The sequence below is a fragment of the Tenrec ecaudatus genome, chromosome 2 (genome assembly GCF_050624435.1).
Source record: "Tenrec ecaudatus isolate mTenEca1 chromosome 2, mTenEca1.hap1, whole genome shotgun sequence".
Lineage (NCBI taxonomy): Eukaryota > Metazoa > Chordata > Mammalia > Afrosoricida > Tenrecidae > Tenrec > Tenrec ecaudatus.
The window spans coordinates 211,168,175-211,190,583 of NC_134531.1; the positions used below are offsets into that span (position 1 = coordinate 211,168,175).

At 50.0% G+C, this 22,409-nt stretch overlaps 1 protein-coding gene across 1 annotated transcript; it reads left to right on the top strand.

The window, feature by feature from the left end:
* The first annotated feature begins 512 nt into the window (after positions 1–512).
* Positions 513–8,494, top strand: TFF1 (trefoil factor 1). The gene is made up of 3 exons (XM_075542906.1): positions 513–588; positions 4,563–4,703; positions 8,328–8,494. Exons 1-3 carry the CDS (start codon positions 513–515, stop codon positions 8,492–8,494), a joined length of 384 nt encoding a protein of 127 aa, XP_075399021.1.
* The last annotated feature ends 13,915 nt before the right edge of the window (positions 8,495–22,409 follow it).

The window sequence follows — 22,409 nt, forward strand, 5'->3', positions numbered from 1 at the left end:
TCGGGGGAGAAGCTGCTTTTTCTCAAGGTGGTAGTCCCACTCCCCTCTACCTCCTCCATCCTGCCCCCGCCCCCCAGAGGCCATGGGAAAGGGGACACGAGCCATTGTTGACCCCACCACGTACTTCCTCACTTCCTCAGGCCACAACCTGGCGTGAATCACCTGTGCACTGAGTGTGATATTTGCACGAAAGGGCTGCGGGTTGGCTGAAGGTGGTCCCAGGAGACTCCCATGGATAAGCAAGGGCCTTCCGAAGCCCAGGTCCCTCAACCCAGATGACTACGCAGCCGTGGCATTCCTGTCTCTCAGCCCACTGGTCAATCTGACGGGTTGGGAACGCCTTGTAGTCACTGGCGATTACTCGGCGTGGAGGATGCCGGGCCCTCCTTAGGCAAATGTTATGTGACACTCTCTGAGCAAACAGAGCTGGAGGTATAAACTCGAGGACTCCGACGGGTTCCCATCCTCACTCGCCGTCTCTTTGGAAGAGAGAGCAGGGAAGCAAGGGCACCATGCAGTACAAGGTCATCTGCGTCCTGGCCCTCACCCTCATGCTGGCCCTCAGCACCCTGGCCCAGGCCCCAGCCGGTAAGACAGACCTTGCCCTGGGCCCTGCTTTGGGCCAGGCAGAGCTCCAGGTTGGCCTCCATTCGAGTCACCCGGTCCCTGGCACTGCTTCATGTTCTGGGTACTTGGACCTCCAATGGCCTAAGGCAGAAATTGGCTCACAGAGACCCCATTATGCCAGCGCAGAGCCGTGCACCATCAGTGCCCATCCATCTTTTACAGAGATCCGCGCTGATTAATGGCAACCGGGGAAGAGTCGTTGGGGATGCTGAGCTTCTGTGAGGGGGTGGTGGAGAAATTAGGCAACGTTTCAGGTCGTTGGACACTCTGATGAGCACTGTCAATGTCACCAAACTGTGTATGTGAAGGACTGTGGAGATGGCGCAGGTCACCGATGGATTGGCTGTTGTTATTGAGGCTCTAGAGGAGTTTTGAAGGCTGATTTTCTTTAATAGATCACTGGGTCTCTCTTCTGACTTGAACCCCCAAGCTCTCTGTTGGTAGCCAAGTGCGTGGATGGTTTGCACCCTCCAGGGCTAAGCCTTGGGAAATCGATCCCACTGTACAGGAAAAGCAACAGCCGGCGGAGAGAGCACCAGGGTGGCGGGGTCCTGTGGAGAAGGTCGACCACCTGGGTTAAGGGCCTCCTTCTGAACTAAAGCTAGAAGGCGATGGAGATCTTAAGTGTCATGCACCCAGGAGGAATCTTCGGTTTGGGAAGAAAAGTAACTCTTCCAAATACCCTGGCCAAAGCCTAGCCCAGGGTGTGGATCGATTCCCGGTCCACACATATCGAAGCTCCTCTTCCATAGAGGGGCTCCTGAGTCACCGCTGGGCTCTTGATCCTGGGGGACAATTCCCCCTCTCCCATTGGCACTCCTCCCACCTGCTCCTTCGTTATTCCTGTTGCCCAGCTTGGACTGGGGCTCAGGCCCTCCCAGAGCGCCTTCTGGTGGGTGGACAGTCCGTGGAGGCTCCTTTGAACAGGTTTATGCCTCAATCCTTTCATCTGGGAGCAGTAATCTGCTTAAAGTGGGTGCTACGGACATGAAATTTGAACAAGTTTGTGAAACATGCTTTGCAAATGACCAGAGCACTAAATAGCTGTTGCTATTGTTAGGGCATTTTAAACAAGAGCGGGGGTGTAAGAAAGGGTTTTGTTCAAAACTTTCCATACAGGCTTCCAGAGTTATGAAAGAGATCTAAGAGCTAGGCCATGGCTTCCATGAGCCCTGGGTGACTTTTAAACTACCTTGTAATGAACAAGATGTGCTGGTGCAGTCAGGACGGTGGGCTGGGGTGGGGGGGAGACAGCAAGCAATAGTGTGGAAGGTCCCAGAAGCCTCTGGCAAGGAAGCACTCATTCATGGCATCGAGCTGGTTCTGCTGTCAAGCAACCTTGGAGGACAGAGTAGAATGCCCTTGTGGGTTTCCCAGGCTGTAAATCTTTAGAGAAGCAAAAAGCCTCATCTTCCTCCCTCAGAGTGGTTGGTGGTCTTGAACCACTGACCTTGCAGTTAGCAGCCCAGTTCATAACCTATTATGTGGAGGAAGAACTGCCATCGAGTCAATACTGACTCATGCTACCATACAGAGCAGGCTAGAACTGCCCTTGTGAGTTTCTGAGACTGTAATTCTTTGTGAGAGTAGAAAGTCTCATCTCTCTCCCTTGGATCTGCTGGTGGTTTTGAACTGCTGACCTTGTGGTTACCAGGTTGATGCTTAAACATTATACCACCAAAGCTCCCTTTGAGGAAGAGCTAGTGATCTTTAAAACTAGAGGAGGAAATTGTTTTGGGGTTGTGAACCAGGTGTGAGGTTGCTGCTCCCAGCCTTCTCAAGCCTGTCTTCTCCCATCTGCCGGCTCCACTCCGGTTCCAGCTTGGCCCACTGTGCATGCTCTCTCCCCAGCCAGCCCCTTACACAAGGCAGGAGTAGAGCACTCCCCAGCCCCTGCCCCTGTCCTCTGGCCCTGGGGACATTTCTCCTGGGTCATATAGCACCAGCAATTCTGTGACAACAGAAATATAAAAACAGTGAGCCCAAGTGTAGCCCGCAAATGGAAGTCTTTCACACAGTTCCATTATGAGATAACACACGGGCGGGCAAGACAGGAGCCGGTAGTCAATGGAAGCATGGCGTGGAGATCTTTCTTGTCTGTGGAGGAGTACCAACTGGGAGGGGACCTGATTACTCCAGCAAGGCCCCCTCCCCACCCCAGAGAGCTGCCCCAGCTCACTCCTTGTGGGGAGCGTGAGAGACAGAGCATGCTGGAGCCAAGCCTTACTACCCCCACTCCTCTTCACCTTCCCTCCTGCCCTGTGGTCCGGATAAGGGGCATCTTTCTTTTAGGAATGGGCAGGGAGACTCTGGGTGTTCCAGACCCCACTGAGGACACCAGCTAGAGGGAAAATTGGTCCAGCTCTTCCCTCTTCGGAGAGTTGGAGCCTGAGGCAGACATCACAGCCCACTGCTGGGAGCAGCTGGGGTGGTGGGCTCATGACAGGCAGACCACTGTGTCTGTGACATTCATCCTGCATTTAACAGTCTAGGGAAAGGACATCCCACAACTCCCTAGGAAAGAATTCCTGCTTGTGGCGGATCTGATGACCCCTGCCCCCACTCCTGACTTCAGCCTCCTGCCTCTCCTGTGCTCCTTGCTTCTGCACGGGCCCCATTCCCTCGCCTCCCCCTGTAATGCCGAGTCGCCCAACACCTGCCTCTTCTGCCCCCTTCTCTCCCAGCTTTTCGCTCAGAGATGAACTGGGTGGTTCTGCAGCTCCTGCCCCATTGTGCCTCTCTCCTGAGTCTCTTTTGGACCGATCCTACCCAGACATCATTGAAAGCAGGCCCCCTACCACTCTTCGTTTCCTAACTCTGTTCTCCGTTCTCCCCAGGTCAGATGGGGAAGGTGCTCTAAACACCCCTTCTGTTAAGGGTCCACCACGGGATCCCAAGGAGCTTGACTTTTTAGAGTTCTAGACTCTGGCCCCTGAGCTCATAGACTGGAGATCTTGCATCTTGACCACTGAAACCTGCTAGAGGGCCCAGGCCCTCCTAGCCTCACCTCCCGATCGGTTTCTTCACCTCCTTTTTAAAGACCTCAGCTCGCTCCCGTCCACCTCGCTCTCCATTGCCTGGACATCTCCCCTGCTAAGGGACTTACCCTCCTTGGACACATGCTGCTCCTTGTCTCCAGAGCCTGGGGCTATGCTGCTCCCTTGCCTGTACCAACCGTGGCATGACCCTTGGCTGCTCAACTTCCTCCTACAGGAAGTCCTCCTTACTTTGTTTAGCCTCCTTGACGACCTTATGTGTAACCGCGGGAAAGCCTGCCCTGCCCTGCACAGTCTTCACCATCATTGCTGTGCTTGAGTCCAAGCCTGTGGCTTTTGGGAATTCCCATCGCACTGAGGGTTTCCCTCATTCCTGCCGACCCTCTACTTCATGAAACACGATGCCTTTTCTAGCTGCTGGCCCTTCCGGATGGCATAGCCAGGGGGAAGCGGCGCCTCACCATGCGTGTTTCCAGGGAGATGCTGGTTGTAGTTCTGTACGACAGAATGGTTTGTTCTCTGGCAGCCCATGCGCAGTCAGCATCACAGTTTGAAAGCGCCCATTCTTCCGCCTTTTGTTTTCACCCTCCAACTTCCGCCTGTACGAGGAGTGAGTGGAAGGGCCACGGCGTGGGTCAGGGGCACACTTAGACAAACAGCGACTACAGCTTCCTGGTCATTTGCTGACCTTCATGAGTGAGTGGGCACAGGACTTAGTTTACAGTCACTGGGGACTTGGCATTTCTCCTGAGCTCACGTATGAGCAGCAGGAGAGGAGAAAACCATCGCCCGTCTAAGGCCTGAGCCCTGATTCCACCTCGGCCTCACCAGGCAATTGCTGCTATCCTTGGAGAAGAAAGCTGGGCTGGACTGCGTCTAGCATGATCCAAGAATTTGGCCCAATGACTTACCTTTACCTCTTGTCCCATTGGCTTCCAGAGACCTGCCAAGTGGACCCCCATGAACGGAGAAATTGTGGCTACCCTGGTGTCACCCGGGAAGCATGTGAGCAACAGGGCTGCTGCTTTGACAACTTGGTTACCAGGGTTCCGTGGTGCTACTACCCCGCGACAGAAGAAGGTATGGCTGTGGTGGAGCCATGGGCCCCTTGAACCGTTAGAATTAGTGAGAAAAAGCACACGGGGCACAGGGGCCCCATCAGCCGGGCCAGTAGGGTTTCTCCCCATCCTGATGGTCTGAGGGTGAGTGGGAAGACATGGTTGAACATGAACCGGACTGAATTCAGATCTGGGGGATACCAGGGCGGGTGAGAGACTGCTTACCAAGGGCCTCTGTCTCTTCCTGGCTCTTGTTTCTCTTTTTAAGAAGGCCTTTGGAGAATGAGAGGCCTGAGCGTTCAAATACGGAAACATTTCCCAAAAGAGCATTCGTGTCTATTGGAATAGCTTATTCAGCATCTGCGATTGCTTAAAAGGGAAAAGGAGTATTTGCTCTCACAGATGCACCTCCTCCCCTCTCCCCCCCCCCCCAACTTCAGAGTGTGAATTTTAGAAGCGCTGTGTCGCGTCCGGACTTGGCCTGTACCATGAATTGGATCCCCCTCTGCACCTGGCCCTGGACCTCAACCACCTCGCTGAGAAGACACCTTGGATGCCCATCCAGGGCTTGGGCTTCCCTGTACCCCGCCCTCGCTTGCTTCCTACATCTGCCCTCGCTCACGTCCTACATCTGATTCTGAGTGCTAAACATGCGCCTACACTCTAAGGGGTGACTGCTCCTCTGTGCTGGCAGGTCTTCCTAAATATAGTAGTAAATGCCTTCCCTCCTTTAAGACGGAAATGAGGTGTTGTCTTTTTGTGGCTTCGCGTGTGTCGTTGATTGTACACTCACCAGGAGCCTCAGAGGTGGGATACAGGGATAATCCGGTGCTGTTGGCATTGACCGGATCCGTGTTAGCAGTGGGCGTTGCGGTTGCCGCCTGTGAGGTAGAGACGTTTTCGTGAGATGGAAAAGTGCAGAGTGAGTTGAAGACGCTCTCTTATTACGTCAAGAAAATAGGCCCCCCCTGAACCTCCTAGCGCAGTCATACAAGATACCATAAAATAGGTGGCGTTAAAGACGGGAAGGTCTTTTCTCACTGTGCTGGAGGTCAGAAGTCCAAATCAGGATCGTGGTCCTGCTGACTGCTTCAGGGAACTTTGAGAGAACTGTCCCAGCCGCTCTCCTGGTTCCTGGAGGCGGTCAGCAATCCCTGGAGTTCCTTTGCTTGTGAATGTATCTTCCTACTGGCTTTTCCGCCGTGGATGGCTCTGCCTCCATGTCTGTTCTCCTCTTGTGTAAAGCGTCCCTTCGAAGGGGTTAGGACTAGGACCCTCCCTCCCTACTCCAGTGTGGTCTTGTTGCATTTCACTGACGATGACAAGAACAACAATAACAAATTCTTTTCGCCAAACAAGGTCACATCTCATGGAGCACGGGCTTCGACATACCTTTCTGAGGGCAACACAGTTCATTCTCTCGCAGGCACCACACTCTACTGGCTTTCTTTATCTCGTGATCGTGGAGCCTCCAACAACGACGTCACAACACGACTTTCCAATTCTTTCCTTTCCCTTTCTGGGCCTAGCATAAGAGCTGGAATCTGACGGGAGAGCCACTGCCTGCGTCTGATCTTTCTCACCGTTGATGGTAAAAGCTCCAGAGAGCGGCCTCAGAGAAACAAACAGGGAGACCACAGGCCACTGTGCCACTTACCAAGGCAAGCTGGAAAGGTGTGGAGCCCCATGGGCTGGCCAGCTCAGCCAGGAGTGGGGCGGGCTCCCCACCTCAGTGGACAGCGACAGACTGACCGAGCAGCCCCTGCAGGGTGCAGAGGCCAGGCCACGGGAAGAGTCCTGCAGCCAGCCTGGCCTTTGTGTGGAAAAGAGCATGCCACCCCTCTCTGGACAGACACGGTTCTGTTCCAGGGAGCTCAACACGGCAAGCCAAGTGTACCCTGGACTCCTCCTCCCACTCATACCCCAAATCCCCAAGGTACCCCTTGTCAATGTGCCCAGTTCCCCATGGGGGTCCCAGGAACAGTGGGGAGATCAGAGGAACTGGTACTCAGGGCTCATGTAGAAAGAAAATGTTTTGGAAATGATGATGGCAACATAGGTACAAATGTGCTTGATACAATGGATGTATGGATAGTTATAAGAGCTATATGTGATATATCACACACACACACACACACACACACACACATGTATATATAAAGAACAAAAATGATGAGTCCTTCCGACAAGCTTTTAGATCTGTTGAAGGGATTAGGGCAACCCATTTTCTCTGACACTTGTGGTGTCTCACTTTGATTTTTACGGAAACCTCTCGGGCCTTATAGCAGTTAACTCCAAGACCTGCCTTTTGGAATGAATCGCTGCAAGGCCAACGAGTGGGAGGAGAACCAGAAAGTATCAGCTTCTGTTTGCTAACAAAGAGTGGTGGCTCATGGATAGGGTTCCTGCCTTGCAGGTGGGCGATCCAAGTTCGATCCCCAGCCTAGGTCACTCAGGTACAACCATCACCATCCGCCAGTGGAGGCTTGAGTGTCGCGGTGAAGCAGCACAGGCTTCAGGGGGGCTTCCAGATGAAGATGGAGCAGAGAGACCTGGCAAGCTATTCCTGCACGTTTGTCAAGGGTTCACCACAGTCCAACCTGCACCTCCTTGGGAGGGATGGCATAGGATCTACCAACACTGGGATCCATGGTGTGTGCGGCTGTCTCGCGTTCCATGCCGACTTGACAACAGCTGACGTACCCAACACGTCCGTTTGCTAAACGACCCCTCACCTACCCAATAGCTCTCTTCTGCGAGCGAGGCAGGGGTGCAGAGGGCGATTTCATGACTAGCCGGAGGGAGCCGACACCCACCTGAGCGCCACCTCAGAGTCTCAGGAATCAGAAATCTTCCCTGAAGCAAGGCTCACTAAGGACTCCAACGATGAGACGTCAAAGGCTCCCACAAAGCAGAGAGCCGTCAAACAAAGCATCCAGAGTGACACCCCACGGTTTCCTTCCTGTCCCAGACATGTGCTTCCATCACCCTAAAATAGAAGAGCTCTCCAAGGGAGACCCCATGGCAGGGAGTGTTCAATTAGGGAACATCTCCCTTTTGGCACCAGGGAGCTTCCTTGTTTAAGGGGGGCCTTCCAGGCAGCCCTGACACATAAAATCATAGAAACCGGCCTTCTTGTCCCCTGCTAAAGGGGTTTCTTCCTCCTAGCAAATAGAAGAGGCTTGTAGGCTTGAGGTCCACTGAGAAAGTGATGGGGGTGGGGAGTGTGTAGAGCCACCTCCTTATATTTCCCCTGAAATGCTTCCCAGTAGCGGAAATAAATGGCACCACTGATTCAACCGCTGGCTGAAAAGTTGATGCTTCAAACGTACCCAGAGATGTGTCAGAAGCCAGGCATCCCGGTCTGCTTCCCGAATGCACAGCTGGCAGGCCTCTGAGAGGAGTTACACTGTGCGCCGGGGGTCTTCTAGAGCACAGGTCTGCTCTGACACATACGGGGCACTCTGATCAAAATGAACTCAGTGACAGCAAACAACAACCAGGGGATTGAGTGGACCTCAGGCTGGTGGCTTCAACTCCTCCCTCCCATCACATTGCCTAGAAAGAGGTCCTCAGGCTCCCCGCACCACTGCACCCATCCTGTAAGGACCCCCACCCAAGACACTGATCTGTGGCTCTCCCGCAGGACACGAGGCCTCTTCCATGCTCCCCAGTGCAGAAGAGAGACAGGGGACCCCTGAAGATGTGTCTCTGCCTCCGCCCACAAGAACCGCCATGCCTGCTTTCACCTGTTCTTGCCCGGTGCACTTCACCCTGACCATCTCCCCAGGTGTCCAGGAAAGAGGGCAGTAGAGGGGCGGGCGAGTGCACTCCATGAGGGTCTTTGCCACATTAACCACCTGGAGCGTCACTGAGTCACATCGGAGCAGCCAAACCAAACTCATCGAGTCCATTCCTCCTCATCGAGACTCTACAGGACAGAGCACAACTGTCCCTGTGCGTTCCCGAGACTACCGCAGTCTACATGTTCACACAAACACAGAGCCGCAAGCCCCATGGCTCAGTCATCATGGGCAGGGGCCGCCCTCATCTGCATGGGAGAAGGCCGCCTCCCCTTTCTCCCATGGAGTGGCGGATTGGTGGTTTGAACCACCAGCCTTGTAGTTAGCGTCCCAACGCTTAACCTGCCGTGCTATCAGGATGCCTGCATTATGTCAAAGCGCATGCTTGCAAAGTGTAATGCAGGTGTAGGGAAGAGAGAAGGAGGGCAGCACTGGAGGCAGGCGCCGTTAGGGGAAACCTGGCAGAGGTTAAGTGCGAACAAGGCCGCTGTCTGGACTCTGGAAAGCACTAAGTCCTGAGAAGGACGCAGAGGAAGTTTGGACTTCCTTGAGCACAACCTGAGAAATCTACAGGGGTCACTGAGGTTTGGAGAGTCAGCCTAGAACGGCTGCATTCTGCAGTGGAGGAAAGCAGAGGGAAGGGTGAGGTGATGGGGCCTGGAGGGTGAGGAGCAGAGGACAAGGGAAGCAAGATGAGTGATGGGAGGGAGGTGGGGACAGGATGGATGAGGAAGGGCCCAGAGTAGTGAAAGTGTTCCCTTCTCACAGCCCAAGCCTATGTCACACCCAGGGATAGCTCTCATCGGCTTCGGGCATGTTCTGAGGCAAGGATGGATCCAGGGCTCCTGGGAGCGCTCTCTGCGAGGCAGAGGCTGTTTCTGAGAGAGGTGCATGCTCTTCTCTTTGACAGCAAGCCGGTAGCTTTGGTATCTGAGGTGTGTCTGTCACCATGCCAGAGAAGGGAAGAAGACAGGCTGCCTCTGTGTGTGCTTGTTTATGCACCAGAGTGTGTCCATACTTGCTATGTACAATGGGAAGCCCCAAAGTATTGCTACAAAACCATAGAAACCTTTATGAAGCACACACACACACACACACACACACAAATGCCAAGCTATTGCTTCTTAACATATCCTCAGTCTAGGTCTATACGCATCTTTTTTGGAGATATAGGTTTTGATGCACTATATTTTTCAAGATCAAAATGACGCCTAACAAACCCACCTCAAAGAATTCTGTGCTCTTCAACGGAAACCATGTCAAAATCCTTGGTCATTCTGAATCCTCTGAGAAATTCTATCAAGATGACCCCTCTATAATAATAATAAAAAAAGGCAAAACAGAAGAGTAATCTTCTGAGCTCGCCTTTCGGCCTTGAATTTAACTAGCTCAGCATATTCCCTTGGAGGCCACTGTTTTGGCCGGGCCTTTCCTTTTCAGGCACCCTAGGGAGATTAAGACAATGGAGGGAGCTTGTCCACGGCCATCCACTGGGCACAAAGACAAGTTTAAACACATTTGGTTTAGAAAAATCCATGGGACCCTGATCAGGCTGTGAGCTAAGCACTGGGCTGCTAACTGCCAGGTGGTCAGTTCAAACCCACCACTGCTCCTTGGGCAAAGAGGAGGCTGTCTGCTACTATAAGAATTGACATTCTCAGGAGCCCTCCTGACGGTCACAAGGAGTTGGAATCAGGTCCGTGGCAGTGCAGTGGGTTTCATGTCTGTATTTGGGTTTGTTTGGTTGGTTTTGGTAGGTGGGAACTAGGACTCTATTAGCAATACTTTGGACTTATCCTTGTGAGTGTGTATAGATGTATGTATGCAAGGATGTATGTGCGTGTGCATATGTGTATGTGTGTGCATTGTGTGTGTGTGTCTGTGTGTATATATGCACGTGTGTGTGCTGTGTGTATAGATGTGTGAGTTGGGGAGCAGGGTGGAAGAGAAGTAGTAGATTTTCAGGTGTTTACACAGGTTCCTCCACCCCCCACCACACCCCCATCCATGAACCTGCAACCCTGACTGGTTCTGGCAATTCCAAGCCATTTGGCTCAAGTAGCCTCCTGAGGCTCCTCCCTCCCAAGGCAAACTCTCAGGCCCCACCAACACTTGCCCCTGCCTTCCCCCTTCCCCCTCAAATGCCCAGGGTTGGCAGTCAGGGGTGCTCTTAATGAGAATCGCGTGTGGACTCCACAGGAGTCCTAGATGAAGAGGCCCTCGCCGACCCCAGCTCCCAACAGCTAGGACGCAGTAGGCAGGGGATGTTAGGGGCAGGCGAAGAGCGGATGGTGTTATTTTGGGGAGAGAGTAAAGGCCATGCCAGAGCCCTTGGAGGTGTGGAGTGGACAGTGGGAAAGAGGCAGGCTGGTGCTGATAATGGCTCTTAAAAATAACAGCATGGTTGATAAAACGCTTACGAGTTTAATAGTTTGGTTACGAGTTTGTTTGGGTAACTTGTCATACTCACCCCAAAGGGCTTTTAAAGGGCCAGACCCTTCCCTATTCCCAGCCCCAGGAGGGTTGGCTGAGAGGCCACCTTGGCGGGGGGAAGGCATTCTGGGTTTTCCTAGATGTCAACAAGGGCCGTAGGCGGGTGGCTGCATCCGCCTCGGGCCTGGCATGGAGTCAGAAGGGGCCAGGCAGGAGCCTGTGCTCGGCAGGAGGTCAGAGCAGGGGTGAGATGAGGCCCTAGCGCAGAGAGAGGCTCCAGGGCAGGGGAAGGTGCTGACCACTGTCTGCGCGCGTGGAGCCCTGGCTGTGGCTGGCTGCTTGGCAGACTGGGGTTCCCGGGATGAATAATGCTGTTCGCTGCTGTTGCGTCGATCCAAACTCACCCCACCCCTGTGCACCATCGACTAACGAAACACTGCCCGCACCCCCTCAGCCCCACGACCCGAGGGGAGGGGGGAGCACCTTTGTCATCCATAGGGTTTCCAGTGGCTGATTTTGAAAAGTGGCTCACCGGGCCCTTCTTCCATCCTCAGCTGCCATAGTCTGTAAACCCCCCGTTGCTGTTGTTGGTGTTGTCATCATGTGTTGTGCAGCCCACTCCCACGCACCTCGACCTACAGACGACAGGACAAAGCATGCCCAGATCCTGCGCCGCCCTCGCTATTGCGCTTCAATCCAGGTCCGTTGCTGCAGTCACGGTGTCAGTCCACCTTGTCGAGGGTCTGCCTCTCTTTTGCCGGCCCACCACGCTCCCAAACAGGAGGTCCTTCTCCAGGGACTGGTCTGTGCTGATAACCTGCTTGACTCAGGCCCTTCCGGCCTGCCTCCTGGTTCCGTTTCCCGTTTCCCAGATTGTCGGCCTGGTGGCTGCATCAGGCAAAAGAGTCTCCACATTAGCATCCGATCCACGGACTCGAGTCACCCTGAGCTGGCCCGCTCTGTGGGCCACTTTCTGGATAGAAATGTCTTTCTCGTGCACATATGAATACCCCTGGGTTTGCTGCTCTAGAAAACCTACTCTCACACAGGACACCTTCCCAGCGCTTGTCCACAGAGCCCGAGTGATAGCCTGAGTGCCTGGCCTTGGCCCTGAGCCTACCCTGAATTCCATCCTCTTCTGTATTGTCACCCTAATAAGCCACATCACCTATGTGTCGTCCGTGAGTCCTGTGAGTTCTCTGTGGCTGTTAGTCCAGGTAGACTAGAGAAACAAATTCATAGACATTTATATGCATAAAAGAAAGAGCTTTATATACAAGAGCAATTGAATATTGAGAAAACATCCCAGCCCAGTGCAGATCAAGTCCATAAGTCTGACAGTAACCCATATGTCTGATACCAATCTATAAAGTCCTCTTCAGACTCATGAAACACATGCAATGATGCTGAATGCAGTAAGGTCACAGGCCAGTGGGTGGAAAGTCTTGTGGATCCAGTGGCGGTAGAAGCATCTCAGCACTGGTGTGGGTCTCCACTTGACTCCTGCAGTTCCAGGGCTCTAGTGTAGCTCCGTGTGGCTTGTCATCAGGATTGCAAAGCAGGGAGTGTATGTGTCTCGCCTCCAGTGAGCTATTTATTGTCTTAGCTCCTCCAAATGAGGTCATCAATCAGCTACCTTATCGACAGGCTAACCTCCGCCCCTTCGCTCTTAATAGTCTCAAATTGGCACCAGATTATGTAACTAGCACAGTGGCCATTGCAGCGAACCATCTACACTGGCCATCAGGGAACTGACGGCATGGGGAGGAAGGAAGGAAGGACAGGGTGAGAGGGCATGGGCAAGCGGGACACTAGAGAGGGACATTGGACCTTGGTCCCTCCTAAGAAGCCTTATGCTGCGTCTGATGCCCAGTGTTTTTCTTACAGCAGGGGTCACGAATGTTGTTTTTATTAGTCCAGACAATTCCATTTTGCTCTAGAAAGAGAGCATTATGTGACATTGAAACCATGGCAGGTATAGAGAGCGGGTAAAGGAGTGGCTTGTGTGATGTAGGTGACACTCCGCAAACGTGGACGGGAAGTCCGTTGCTGATGTGTGAAAGTGTTGCACAGCAGAAAAGGACGGAGCCAGCAGGGATGTTATGACAGACGAGAAGAAAAGACCAAAGGGGCTAAGTCATAACAAACGGACCACTCACCTCGAAGCTGATAGAGCGGCCATCCCTAAATGGTGACCACCAATCATCCCGGGGACCATCATCATGGCCCGATGGAAGCGCTGTGTGTGCTTTGCCCAGACACTCAAAACTAACAGCACATGATTGCGCTGTGGCTGATGGTGAGCAACAAGGGTGGCCTGGTCTTCTGGCCCCCACAGGTCTCCCTGAGAGCAAAAGTGGATGTTGGCCACAGGTGTCTTCCATCTCCTGGAAAGCTCCAGTGATCAAATCTGTGCAACACAGCATCAGAGAGGATGCTAATTGTGGCCCCCGAAAATGTGTCAGCGTGCCTAGGCCAGGGTCCCACTATTTTGTGCGTATTCTCCTTTGTATCAGGCGAGGCTCATCCTGACTCTGGCCGTGGTGAAGGAGGCAGGATTAAGCTATGGTGAAGAAGTCTAGGCTTTCCTTGTTATGCCAGTAAGGCAGGGTCAGCGTGGGATGCAGCGCCCTTCCTAAAATCACCACCCTTACTCAAGGCGCAGTCCCGGTTCCCAGCTAAAGTGAGCTGTCCCGGGGTGTGCCACTGTCACCTTCCAGCTTCCAGGAGAAAAAAAGGAGACGCAAGCTAGCACAGAGCAGGGACTGACTACCGCAAAGAAAGGAGAGCCAGGAGCAGATCGTGTCCTGTGGACCTAAGGTCCCTGCCCAGAACTTCCTTTCCCTGGGGAAGATGGGTACCAAGTCACATGGGGATCTATCTCTAAGGGTGTTGGACCGCAGATGTTTGGAAGGAGACCAGGACCTTCTTCAGGAGCCTTCAGAGAAAGAAAGCCTTCCTAAAGTAGCAGGCAATGCAATTCTGTTCATTAAAGTCATTCACTATGGTGTTTCTGTGGTAGCAGAGGAATATTTCCAGCCAGGTCTGATGGATTGAGTTATGTACCTCTCCCAAACACGTGCTGTTTCTGGCCCTCGAATCTGTGTGGTACAAGATAGGATGGATCCGAAGCTTAATTCCCTCTGAGTTAGAAAAAAAGATTGGAAAAGACAGAGAGACACCCCCATGGGCAAAGACAGGTGCTGTGTAAGGCTCATCTGCAAGGCAAAGAACTCCAGGAAGCCCAGGAACACCCAGGGCTCCTGACAAAACACTGAAGCCAGCTGGCCAAGACCCTGATATGAACGTTGAACCCCCAAAAGCGAGAGAATGCGTTTCTGGCTTGGGAGTCATCCATTTGGGATATGTGTGTGACCGCAGCAGTACTAGGTCACTAAGACTCCACCCAGGTATCGCCTGTGTTATCGCTCACCTCCAGCTTCCCTTTCCCCTGGCTTTCCAGCATAAAGTCAGCTTGATCTCAGCAATAGTGGGGCTTGGGGACCTTCCTGCAGGCTGTGAGCCTTTGGGGTTTGTGTCTGCTAGTGGCCGGGAGGCTATCGCTGCTTCTAGATAACTTCCCACACAACAAGAGGGTTCTGTTCAGAGAATGTTGAACTAAGAAACAAACCAGGAACTGATTCCTTAATCCAAGTTGTGGTTGAAGAATATGTTTGTAAGATCAATATTGGGAAGGATATTGTAGACTTATGAAAACTCCCTTGTCTTTCTTTGTGAGTGTTGGGAGGGGTGATATGTGGAAGCGTGCCAAGCTTGTAAAGCTGATAGGAAACATTAATTAATCAGAATACCTGACAAATGTAAGCACACGTAGTTTACTGGAGGATGTCAGGGATTATATGGGAAAGGGTCACTGATTCCAAGGGCCAAGCAGACAGATTATACTTAGTAACAGAAGGATGACTGGTACTATTTTTTAAGGTATTTCTTTTTCTAGACAATTTCTTTAGCATACAGTTCAGTTATCATCCAGTTCAATAGTTCATTCATATTAAGAAGAGTTGTACAATCATCACTATAATTGATTTTAGATTCGTTTCTTCTTCCTTAGACTTGTCCTTAGTTCTCATTTACCTCCAACCTGTCCTGCTTTGCCCCCAAGAAGTCATCAATCCGTTTACCGTCTCTATAGATTCACCTCACTTGCATTTCAGATGCAGAAAAATGCACCAAACAGCAACAATTACAACCAGAAACTAATAACAATAGCAAAGTAAAGCAGAGACAAACCTCTATTTGAAAGATAGCAGAAAATATTGAAAATGAGAACAGATCTAAAATGGGTCAAAAGGGAGATCAGCTGCTAAGGTGTGAAAGCTTAACCGTCTCTGCAATAATCCACCTTCTGATGCATTCTGCATGATAGCAAGACTACTCACCTCCCTGGTCTGTGGTCAGAGGGCATTTGGCATATTTGGGATGGTTCCAATGGGGTGGGCTCAAACAGAAGTTTGCAGGTACTGTAGCATATACTGAGGAATTATGGGAACAGGATCTTTTATATGGGCTTAATAGGTCTTTCCTTAACCCTTTGCTTCAAAGAGAGACAGCATCCTTGAAGACACAAAGCAGAAGAGAGGGCTGTTTAGATCATGCCTAGTCTGTGGGCATGGACTGTGGGTCGGGGGTGGCTGAACACATAACATCTCACACATGTCCCATGAGATCTGCGGCAGTTTATTAATCCTAGATGCCACCATCTAGGGGCCATGGCACACCACGCAGGGCCACATGGGGCTTGTTCTTAGGGACAGGGTGGATATGCAAGACTGTGGGGAGGAGGTTATAGGGCATCAAAAAAGTGGGGTGTGCCCGCCCTCCCACTTCTGAGGGTGATGTGATTGGCTGGTTCGGATGATTGTTGCAGGCTGTCAGGGAACTGAAGGATGAGCAGCCCAGCCTCTTTGCACAGAAGGTAATTTGGCTAGGGGACTGTATCTGCTGGAGCAGAGGGGGGAGGGAAAATTCTGGCTAAGCCATTGATAAACCTCCCGATTTTACCAGGTATCAGGGCACCACCTAGTACTGAACCTCAATTTTAGCTCCCCGCCCCCAATCAGGACAGTTTGTACTTCCTTCACCAGACGTGCAGAAACGGCACAAGAAGGAAACGACCTAAATCCTGTCAGTGGAAGGATGGATGAAGAAAGCCTGGCACCCACACCTGCAGGAACAGGACGCCACATGACAGGGGAATGAGGACGCTGCCACACACCTCGCAACACGGGCGAAGCTGGAGCACGTAGTGATGAACGAGAGCCGTTCATCCAAAGGACACATAGTGTATGAGCGGATTATGATAAGGTCAAGGGCAGGGCTTCACACAGAAAGAACCATTCCTTGATGGTTACCAGGAGTGCCAGGGGAAGAGAGGGGAAACCATTCGCTAGAGAGCAGATGCGTGTTAACTTGAGTGACCTAAGAGGCAGTATACAGAAACGGGGGGACGGCAAAAAGCGGCGGAGCCAGGGAAGGGCGCTGAGCGGAGTGCAGGAAGGAACGAAAGGCAGCAGAGGCGAATGCCTGCTGTGCTGTCCAGACCATCCTGCAAGACGGGTGAGCTACAAACAGCTGCCCGATAGACAAGCAGACTACACGAAGGGTGGTGAGATGAACCGACAGAGCCTACAGACGAGTGAGTGTTTCCAGGGCTTCATCCACCCGCTGCAACATGTCAGTGGTATCCCATCCATGTCTGGAGGCTTGATGTCTGCGAACGCTTTCGATGCAACGTGACCTTCCGTCAGCACCATTCGTTCTTGCTCTTACACTACCTTCTGAAATGGTCGGATGTCCACTAGTCCTTTTTTCTTTCCAGCTCCTTTTGATGTTTCTGGCATAGTTCAATATTTTGCCCTTAGAATTTTCAACATTGCAATCCGAGGCTTGAGTTTTTTCAGTTTCAGATACGCTGAACATGATCTTCCCTTTGATTTCCTAATTCTCGGGCTGTGCGCGTTGCATCATAATAGTCTACTTTGTCTCCTCGAGCTGCCCTTTGAAATGTTCTGCTCCATTTGCTTGTTTATTTGGTCATCTTCCATCTGTCTTAGGTACTCTACAGTGAAGAACAAGTTTCAGAGTCTCTCCTTGTCTTTTCAATGGCGAGTGGTTCAGATATTTTTTGAGTTTTAAGATTGACCAGACAACTGCTGTCTCAGCACAATGTCAATTGAACCCAAACGAAATGCCTTCTCAGATGCCGCAGAGATGTTTCAGTGCAGTGCGCAGCATCGCCCCAGCCTCTTGAAAAAGTGAAAAGAGAAATTACATTACAAAGCACTTTGAAAACGCATGTTCATAGATATGTCTGTTCCACTCGTACACCCCTCTGTAGCTCATGAGTCAACCCCAAGTCCAACTCACTGTCATTGAGTCAATGGCCTACGTGACGGAGCGTAACTAGCCCTGTGGGTTTCCAAAACTATAGTTCTTTCAGGAGTGGAAAGCTTCATCTTTCTCCTGAGGGGTGGCTGGTGGTTGTGAACCGCTGACCTTGTGGTAAGCAGCCAAATGCATAATCAGGACGCCCCCAGGACTCCTTGACTTTCAGTCTTTCCCAGACCCTGTCAATGTTTCCATCAATATCTGTTCATTTGTTTGCTTCTTCCCTTAGCTTTGACCAAGTTCTTTCTCGTGTACAGACATCTGCCCTTGGACTTTGCCATTGTGGTTGCACAGTAAGTCCTTTTGACAGCAGAGAGCTGCCCGCTGATGTTTTCTAGGCTGCAATCTTCATGAAATCGGACCACGAGGCCGTTCTCCCTCAGAGCCACTGGATGGCTTTGAATCAACATTTTGTTTAGTAACAAAATGCTTACTCGTTGCACCACCAAGGACTTCTTTTAAAAATCCCAGACTTAGAAAAGTGCACTATATGCATCAGGGCAACACAACTTCAGGAACGCGGAAGGCGGGAAGGGAAATGGACCGTGTATGCCATTCAACCCTTGTCTTCCACATTTAGAGACTTAAAACAGAGTAAATTTTACTTTAAAAAAAGCACCCCTTCCTCACATTAGTAGTGTGAAAAAACGGTCATACTTAGATTTTAGGAGACTAGAGGAAACCTGGAGCACCTTTCCTGGACGAGGAGGTGAAGAGGCTGACATTATGTATTGGCGTGATGGGATAGACCCTTGGCGGTGATGTCCAGGAAGCACTGGGCTGCTAACTTTAAGTTCAGTCAGAGGTTCAAACACCCAGTTTCTCCCAGGGAGAAAGGTAAGTCTTGTTTCCTATTGTAAAGATTTGCACACTCAGAAGTGCTATGCCCGGTGGCCAGGAGTCAGCATTGACTCAATGATAGTTGTTGTTTGGGCCCTTCCTGTTGGTTCCAGCTCTTATCGGCCCAAAGGACCATAGACACAACATTGCCCAGTCCCGCTCCATGCTTACAGGTGGTCGTTAGTTTGAGTCCATGGTTGCAGCCACTGTGTCGGTCCTTTTCCTGGGCGGCCTTCCTCTGTTTCACTCTCTGCCGAGCGAGATGTCCTTTTCCAGGGATGGATTATCCTGACAACATGTCCCAAGGATGTGAGACGAAGTCAAGTCATCTTTGCTTCTGAGGAACTTTCTGGCTGTACTTCCTCCAAGACAGTTCTGTTTGTCCTCCTGGCAGTGCAGGGTGCTCTCACTATTCGTCATCAACACCATCGTTCAAGTGCAACGAGGGCTCTCCGGTCCTCCTGATTCTTTGGCCAATTTTCACATGCATACGAGGCCATTGAAACTGGCATGGCTTGGGTCAGGTGCACCTTAACCCTTAAATATTTTAAAGATGTCTTGTGGAGCAGATTTGTATAATGCAAGGCATTGTTTGTTCTCTGGATGATGTTATCGTGAGCAATGGGTGCGGACACGAGCAAAGTGACATCCTTGACAATGTCAATCGTGTCTGTTCGTCCAGTTGTGAAGTTTTCTGCTTCTTTCTTCTTTTTTACATCGAGTTGCAATTCTTGATCTTCATCAGCAAGTGCTTCAAGTTGTCAAGGTTAATGTCACTTGCATATCAAAGGTGGCTAATAAGACTTCCTCCAATCCTGCTACCATGCTCTTCCTCATCCAGTTCAGCTTCTCTAATGATTTGCTGAGCCTCCAGATAGAATGAGTGTGGTGAGAGGATACCGTCCTGACTTATGACTTGATTTTAAGGCATGCCATTTCCCCGAGTTCTGTCGGAAAGACTGCCTCTTGTCCCAGGTACAGATTTCAATAGCTGTGGGGGAGTGCATTGTTTCATGACTTTCAAAAGATAATTTGAGTAGTGGGCAATACTAGGTGGAGGATGTGTAATCCCCCAATTTTCTGCCATTTTAGTTGCCTACTTCACTATTCTTAATCATCTACTATGTGCCAGACATGTGCTCGGCCTAGAAAATGAATAATATGTAGGTCTGACATTGTATTCCACTCTAAACTTACTTGCTGTGTTATGTAGGCAACGACATCATTTCTCTGAGCTCTAAAATGGGAATGAGTGCAAAGAGTTGTCATGGTGTAGTGAATTAAGGGCTGAGCAAAGTTGATGGTTCAAACCTACCCACCACTCTGCAGGGAAACAATGAGGTATTCTATGTCCATAAAGACCTGCCATCGCTGAAACCTTGTGAAGCAAGTCTACTCTGTTCAATAGGGTCAACGATGAGCTGAAATAGACTTGATGGTAGTGGGTGGGGTTCTGTTTAAATGCGATCTGGCAGATAAATCCCTTAGAATATTGCCTTGCACAAACTAATACCACTGTAAGTATTAGCTGTCATCATGGGTATAATTAACAAAAGATCAGGACAATGTGCTGTGCTATATGTTACAATCCGCATAAAAAAGGAAGGTGCTGTGGGAGGGAGGCATTGTGCTCCTAGCCACGAAGTCGGCGTTCAAACCCACCAACGCTCCGTGTGGGGTAGATGGGCTGTCTGCTCCTGTAAACATTACAGGCTCAGAAACCCTGTAGAGGGTTGCTAGGAACAGAGTCCACTCATTGGCAGTGGGTTTGATTTTTATTTTGGGTGGGGGAAAGGATGAAAGGCATCTAACTTCACTGTTGGAGAACTAAGACATTCTTGGGGAAATAAGAGAAGCCACCCTAAAAGAAATGATTCCTGAATTGAGAACTGGAGGATGACAAGGGGCCAGCCAGACGAGAGAGAAGAGAGGGTATTGGAGAGAGGCGAGAGCCAAGGAGCGCAGGCTCACAAACCAGCCCCGTGTAGAGACGTGGGTACTGATCCTCGGAGGAGAACCTACTAGATGCTCAGTTCATAGAGGTATTTACTTTTATTTCTGGGAGATTTAGTCTTTATCCTACAGGTTGCAAAGAGCCGAGGAGTGGAAGTGGAATGATATTGATGGGTTTTAACTCTACAGAGAGCATTATAGTACCAGATTACTGTCTGGATGGACCAAAAAAAAAAAAAAGATTGCTGGTTGAGGGAACTGTCAGGAGGAGTTGCAGTGAGCCAAGTGAGGAGGAATACAGACTAGACTGGGCTGTAGTCTAAAGTGCTTACCGAGGCCAAGCAGATGCCATTGCTGAGTAAATTCAGATAGATGAGGGCGGGGGCAAGCTTGTCAAGTACATGCCACAAACTTAAGAATTCCATTTAAGGTTCCTTGGAGAACAGGCACGTCAGTGACATAGTCCCTCAGCTGCTGTGAGTCTAAGAAACTAATTTGTCTTCATTTGTGAAAGGGATTTTCACTGAGCTTTAAAAACCCTTTCCCCATCAACACTTTAAAGACATTGTTCTATTGCCTTCGGATTTGCATAGTCTCAGATGAGAAGTCGGCTGTTACAGTTGTTCCCTTGTAAACAGCCAATCTTTTTTTTCCATCTGTTTTTTTAGAATTGTTTTTTAATCCTGATTTTTAATAACTGATCATGATAGCACTTGGTGTGGTCCTCTTCATATTTATCTTGCATGGATTTGTTGAACGCCTTGAGTTTATATTTTTAAAATAAAGTTCCAGAAAAATGACCACTGTTTTTTCATACATTTTTTTTCTTGCCCAGTCTCACTCTTCTCTAGTATTGGCACACCAATCTTGGTAGGCTATATATTGTCTGACAGATCATTAATGCTCTGTTCCTTGTTTGTTTGTTTTTTCAGCTCCTTCTCATATTGTCCTGTTTGGGTAGCGCATGTTATCCTGGATTTAGGCAAACTGGTAATTTATTATGAAGTATCTAGTGGCCAATGTCTTTTTTAAGCCTATTCAGTGACTTTTTCACTTCAGGTGTCTTAGTTTTTATTTCTAGAATTCACACTTGGTTCACTTTTTAAATTTCCATTTTTCTATTGAGGCTTTTGAATTGTGACCTCATTGTATCTGGGGTTTTCTTTAAACCTTGGATTCTGTTTATAGTAGCCTTTTATAAGTCCCAACCTAATTCTGTTATCTTCTATTTCTGAATCTATTGCTTTCTTTTCTTTTTCCCCTATTTATTTTTATTTTATTATTTTTCTTTCTGATTTGCTTTTGGTGTTTTTTTAAAAAAAATAATTTCACTAAGGGCTCATACAACTCTTATGACAATCCATCCATATATCCATTGTGTCAAAAACATTTGTACATTTGTTGCCATCATCATTCTCAAAACATTTTCTTTCTACTTGAGCCCTTTATATTAGCTCCACATTTTCCCCTCACTCCCCGCCTGTGCCTCCCATGAACCCTTGATAGTTTATAAATTATTAGTATTTTGTCATGTCTTACACTGCCCAACGTTTCCCTTCACCCACTTTTCTGCTGTCCGTCACCCAGGGAGGGGGTTATATGTAGATCAGTTCCCCCTTTCTACCCCACCTTCCCTCCATGCTCCCAGTATCGCCACTCTCACCACTGGTCCTGAAGGGATCATCTGCCCTGGATTCCATGTGTTTCCAGTTCCTATATGTACCAGTGTACATCCTCTGGTCTAGTAAGTTAGAATTAGGATCATGATAGTGGAGGGAGGGGAAAGCATTTAAGAACTAGATGAAAGTTGTATGTTTCATCATTGCTACACTTTACCCTGACTGGCTGGTCTCCTCTCACAACCCTTCTGTAAGGGGATGTCCAGTTGCACACAGAGGGACTTTGGGTCCCAGCTCCACACTCCTTATCATTCAAAATGATATGACTTTTTGTTCTTTGATGCCTGATACCTGATCCCATCAACACCTCTTGATCACACAGGCTGGTGTGCTTCTTACATGTGGGTTTTGTTGCTTCTCAGCTAGATGGCCACTTGTTTACCTTCAAGCTTTTAAGATCCTAGATGCTGTATCTTTTGATAGCTGGGCACCATCAGCTTTCTTCACCACATTTGCCTATGTACCCTCTTTGTCTTCAGCGATTGTGTCAGGAAGGTGAGCATCATGGAATGCCAGTTTAATAGAACAAAGTGTTCTTGCATTGAGGGAGTACTTGAGTAGAGGCCCAATGTCCATCTGCTACCTTAATACTAAACCTATAAATATAGGGAC

Coding starts and splice junctions, on each gene's coding strand:
- TFF1 (XM_075542906.1), top strand. CDS start 513: ATGCAGTACAAGGTCATCTGCGTCCTGGCCCTCACCCTCATGCTGGCC. Junction 589..4,562: donor CCTGGCCCAGGCCCCAGCCG/GTAAGACAGACC, acceptor ATTGGCTTCCAG/AGACCTGCCAAGTGGACCCC. Junction 4,704..8,327: donor CTACCCCGCGACAGAAGAAG/GTATGGCTGTGG, acceptor GCTCTCCCGCAG/GACACGAGGCCTCTTCCATG.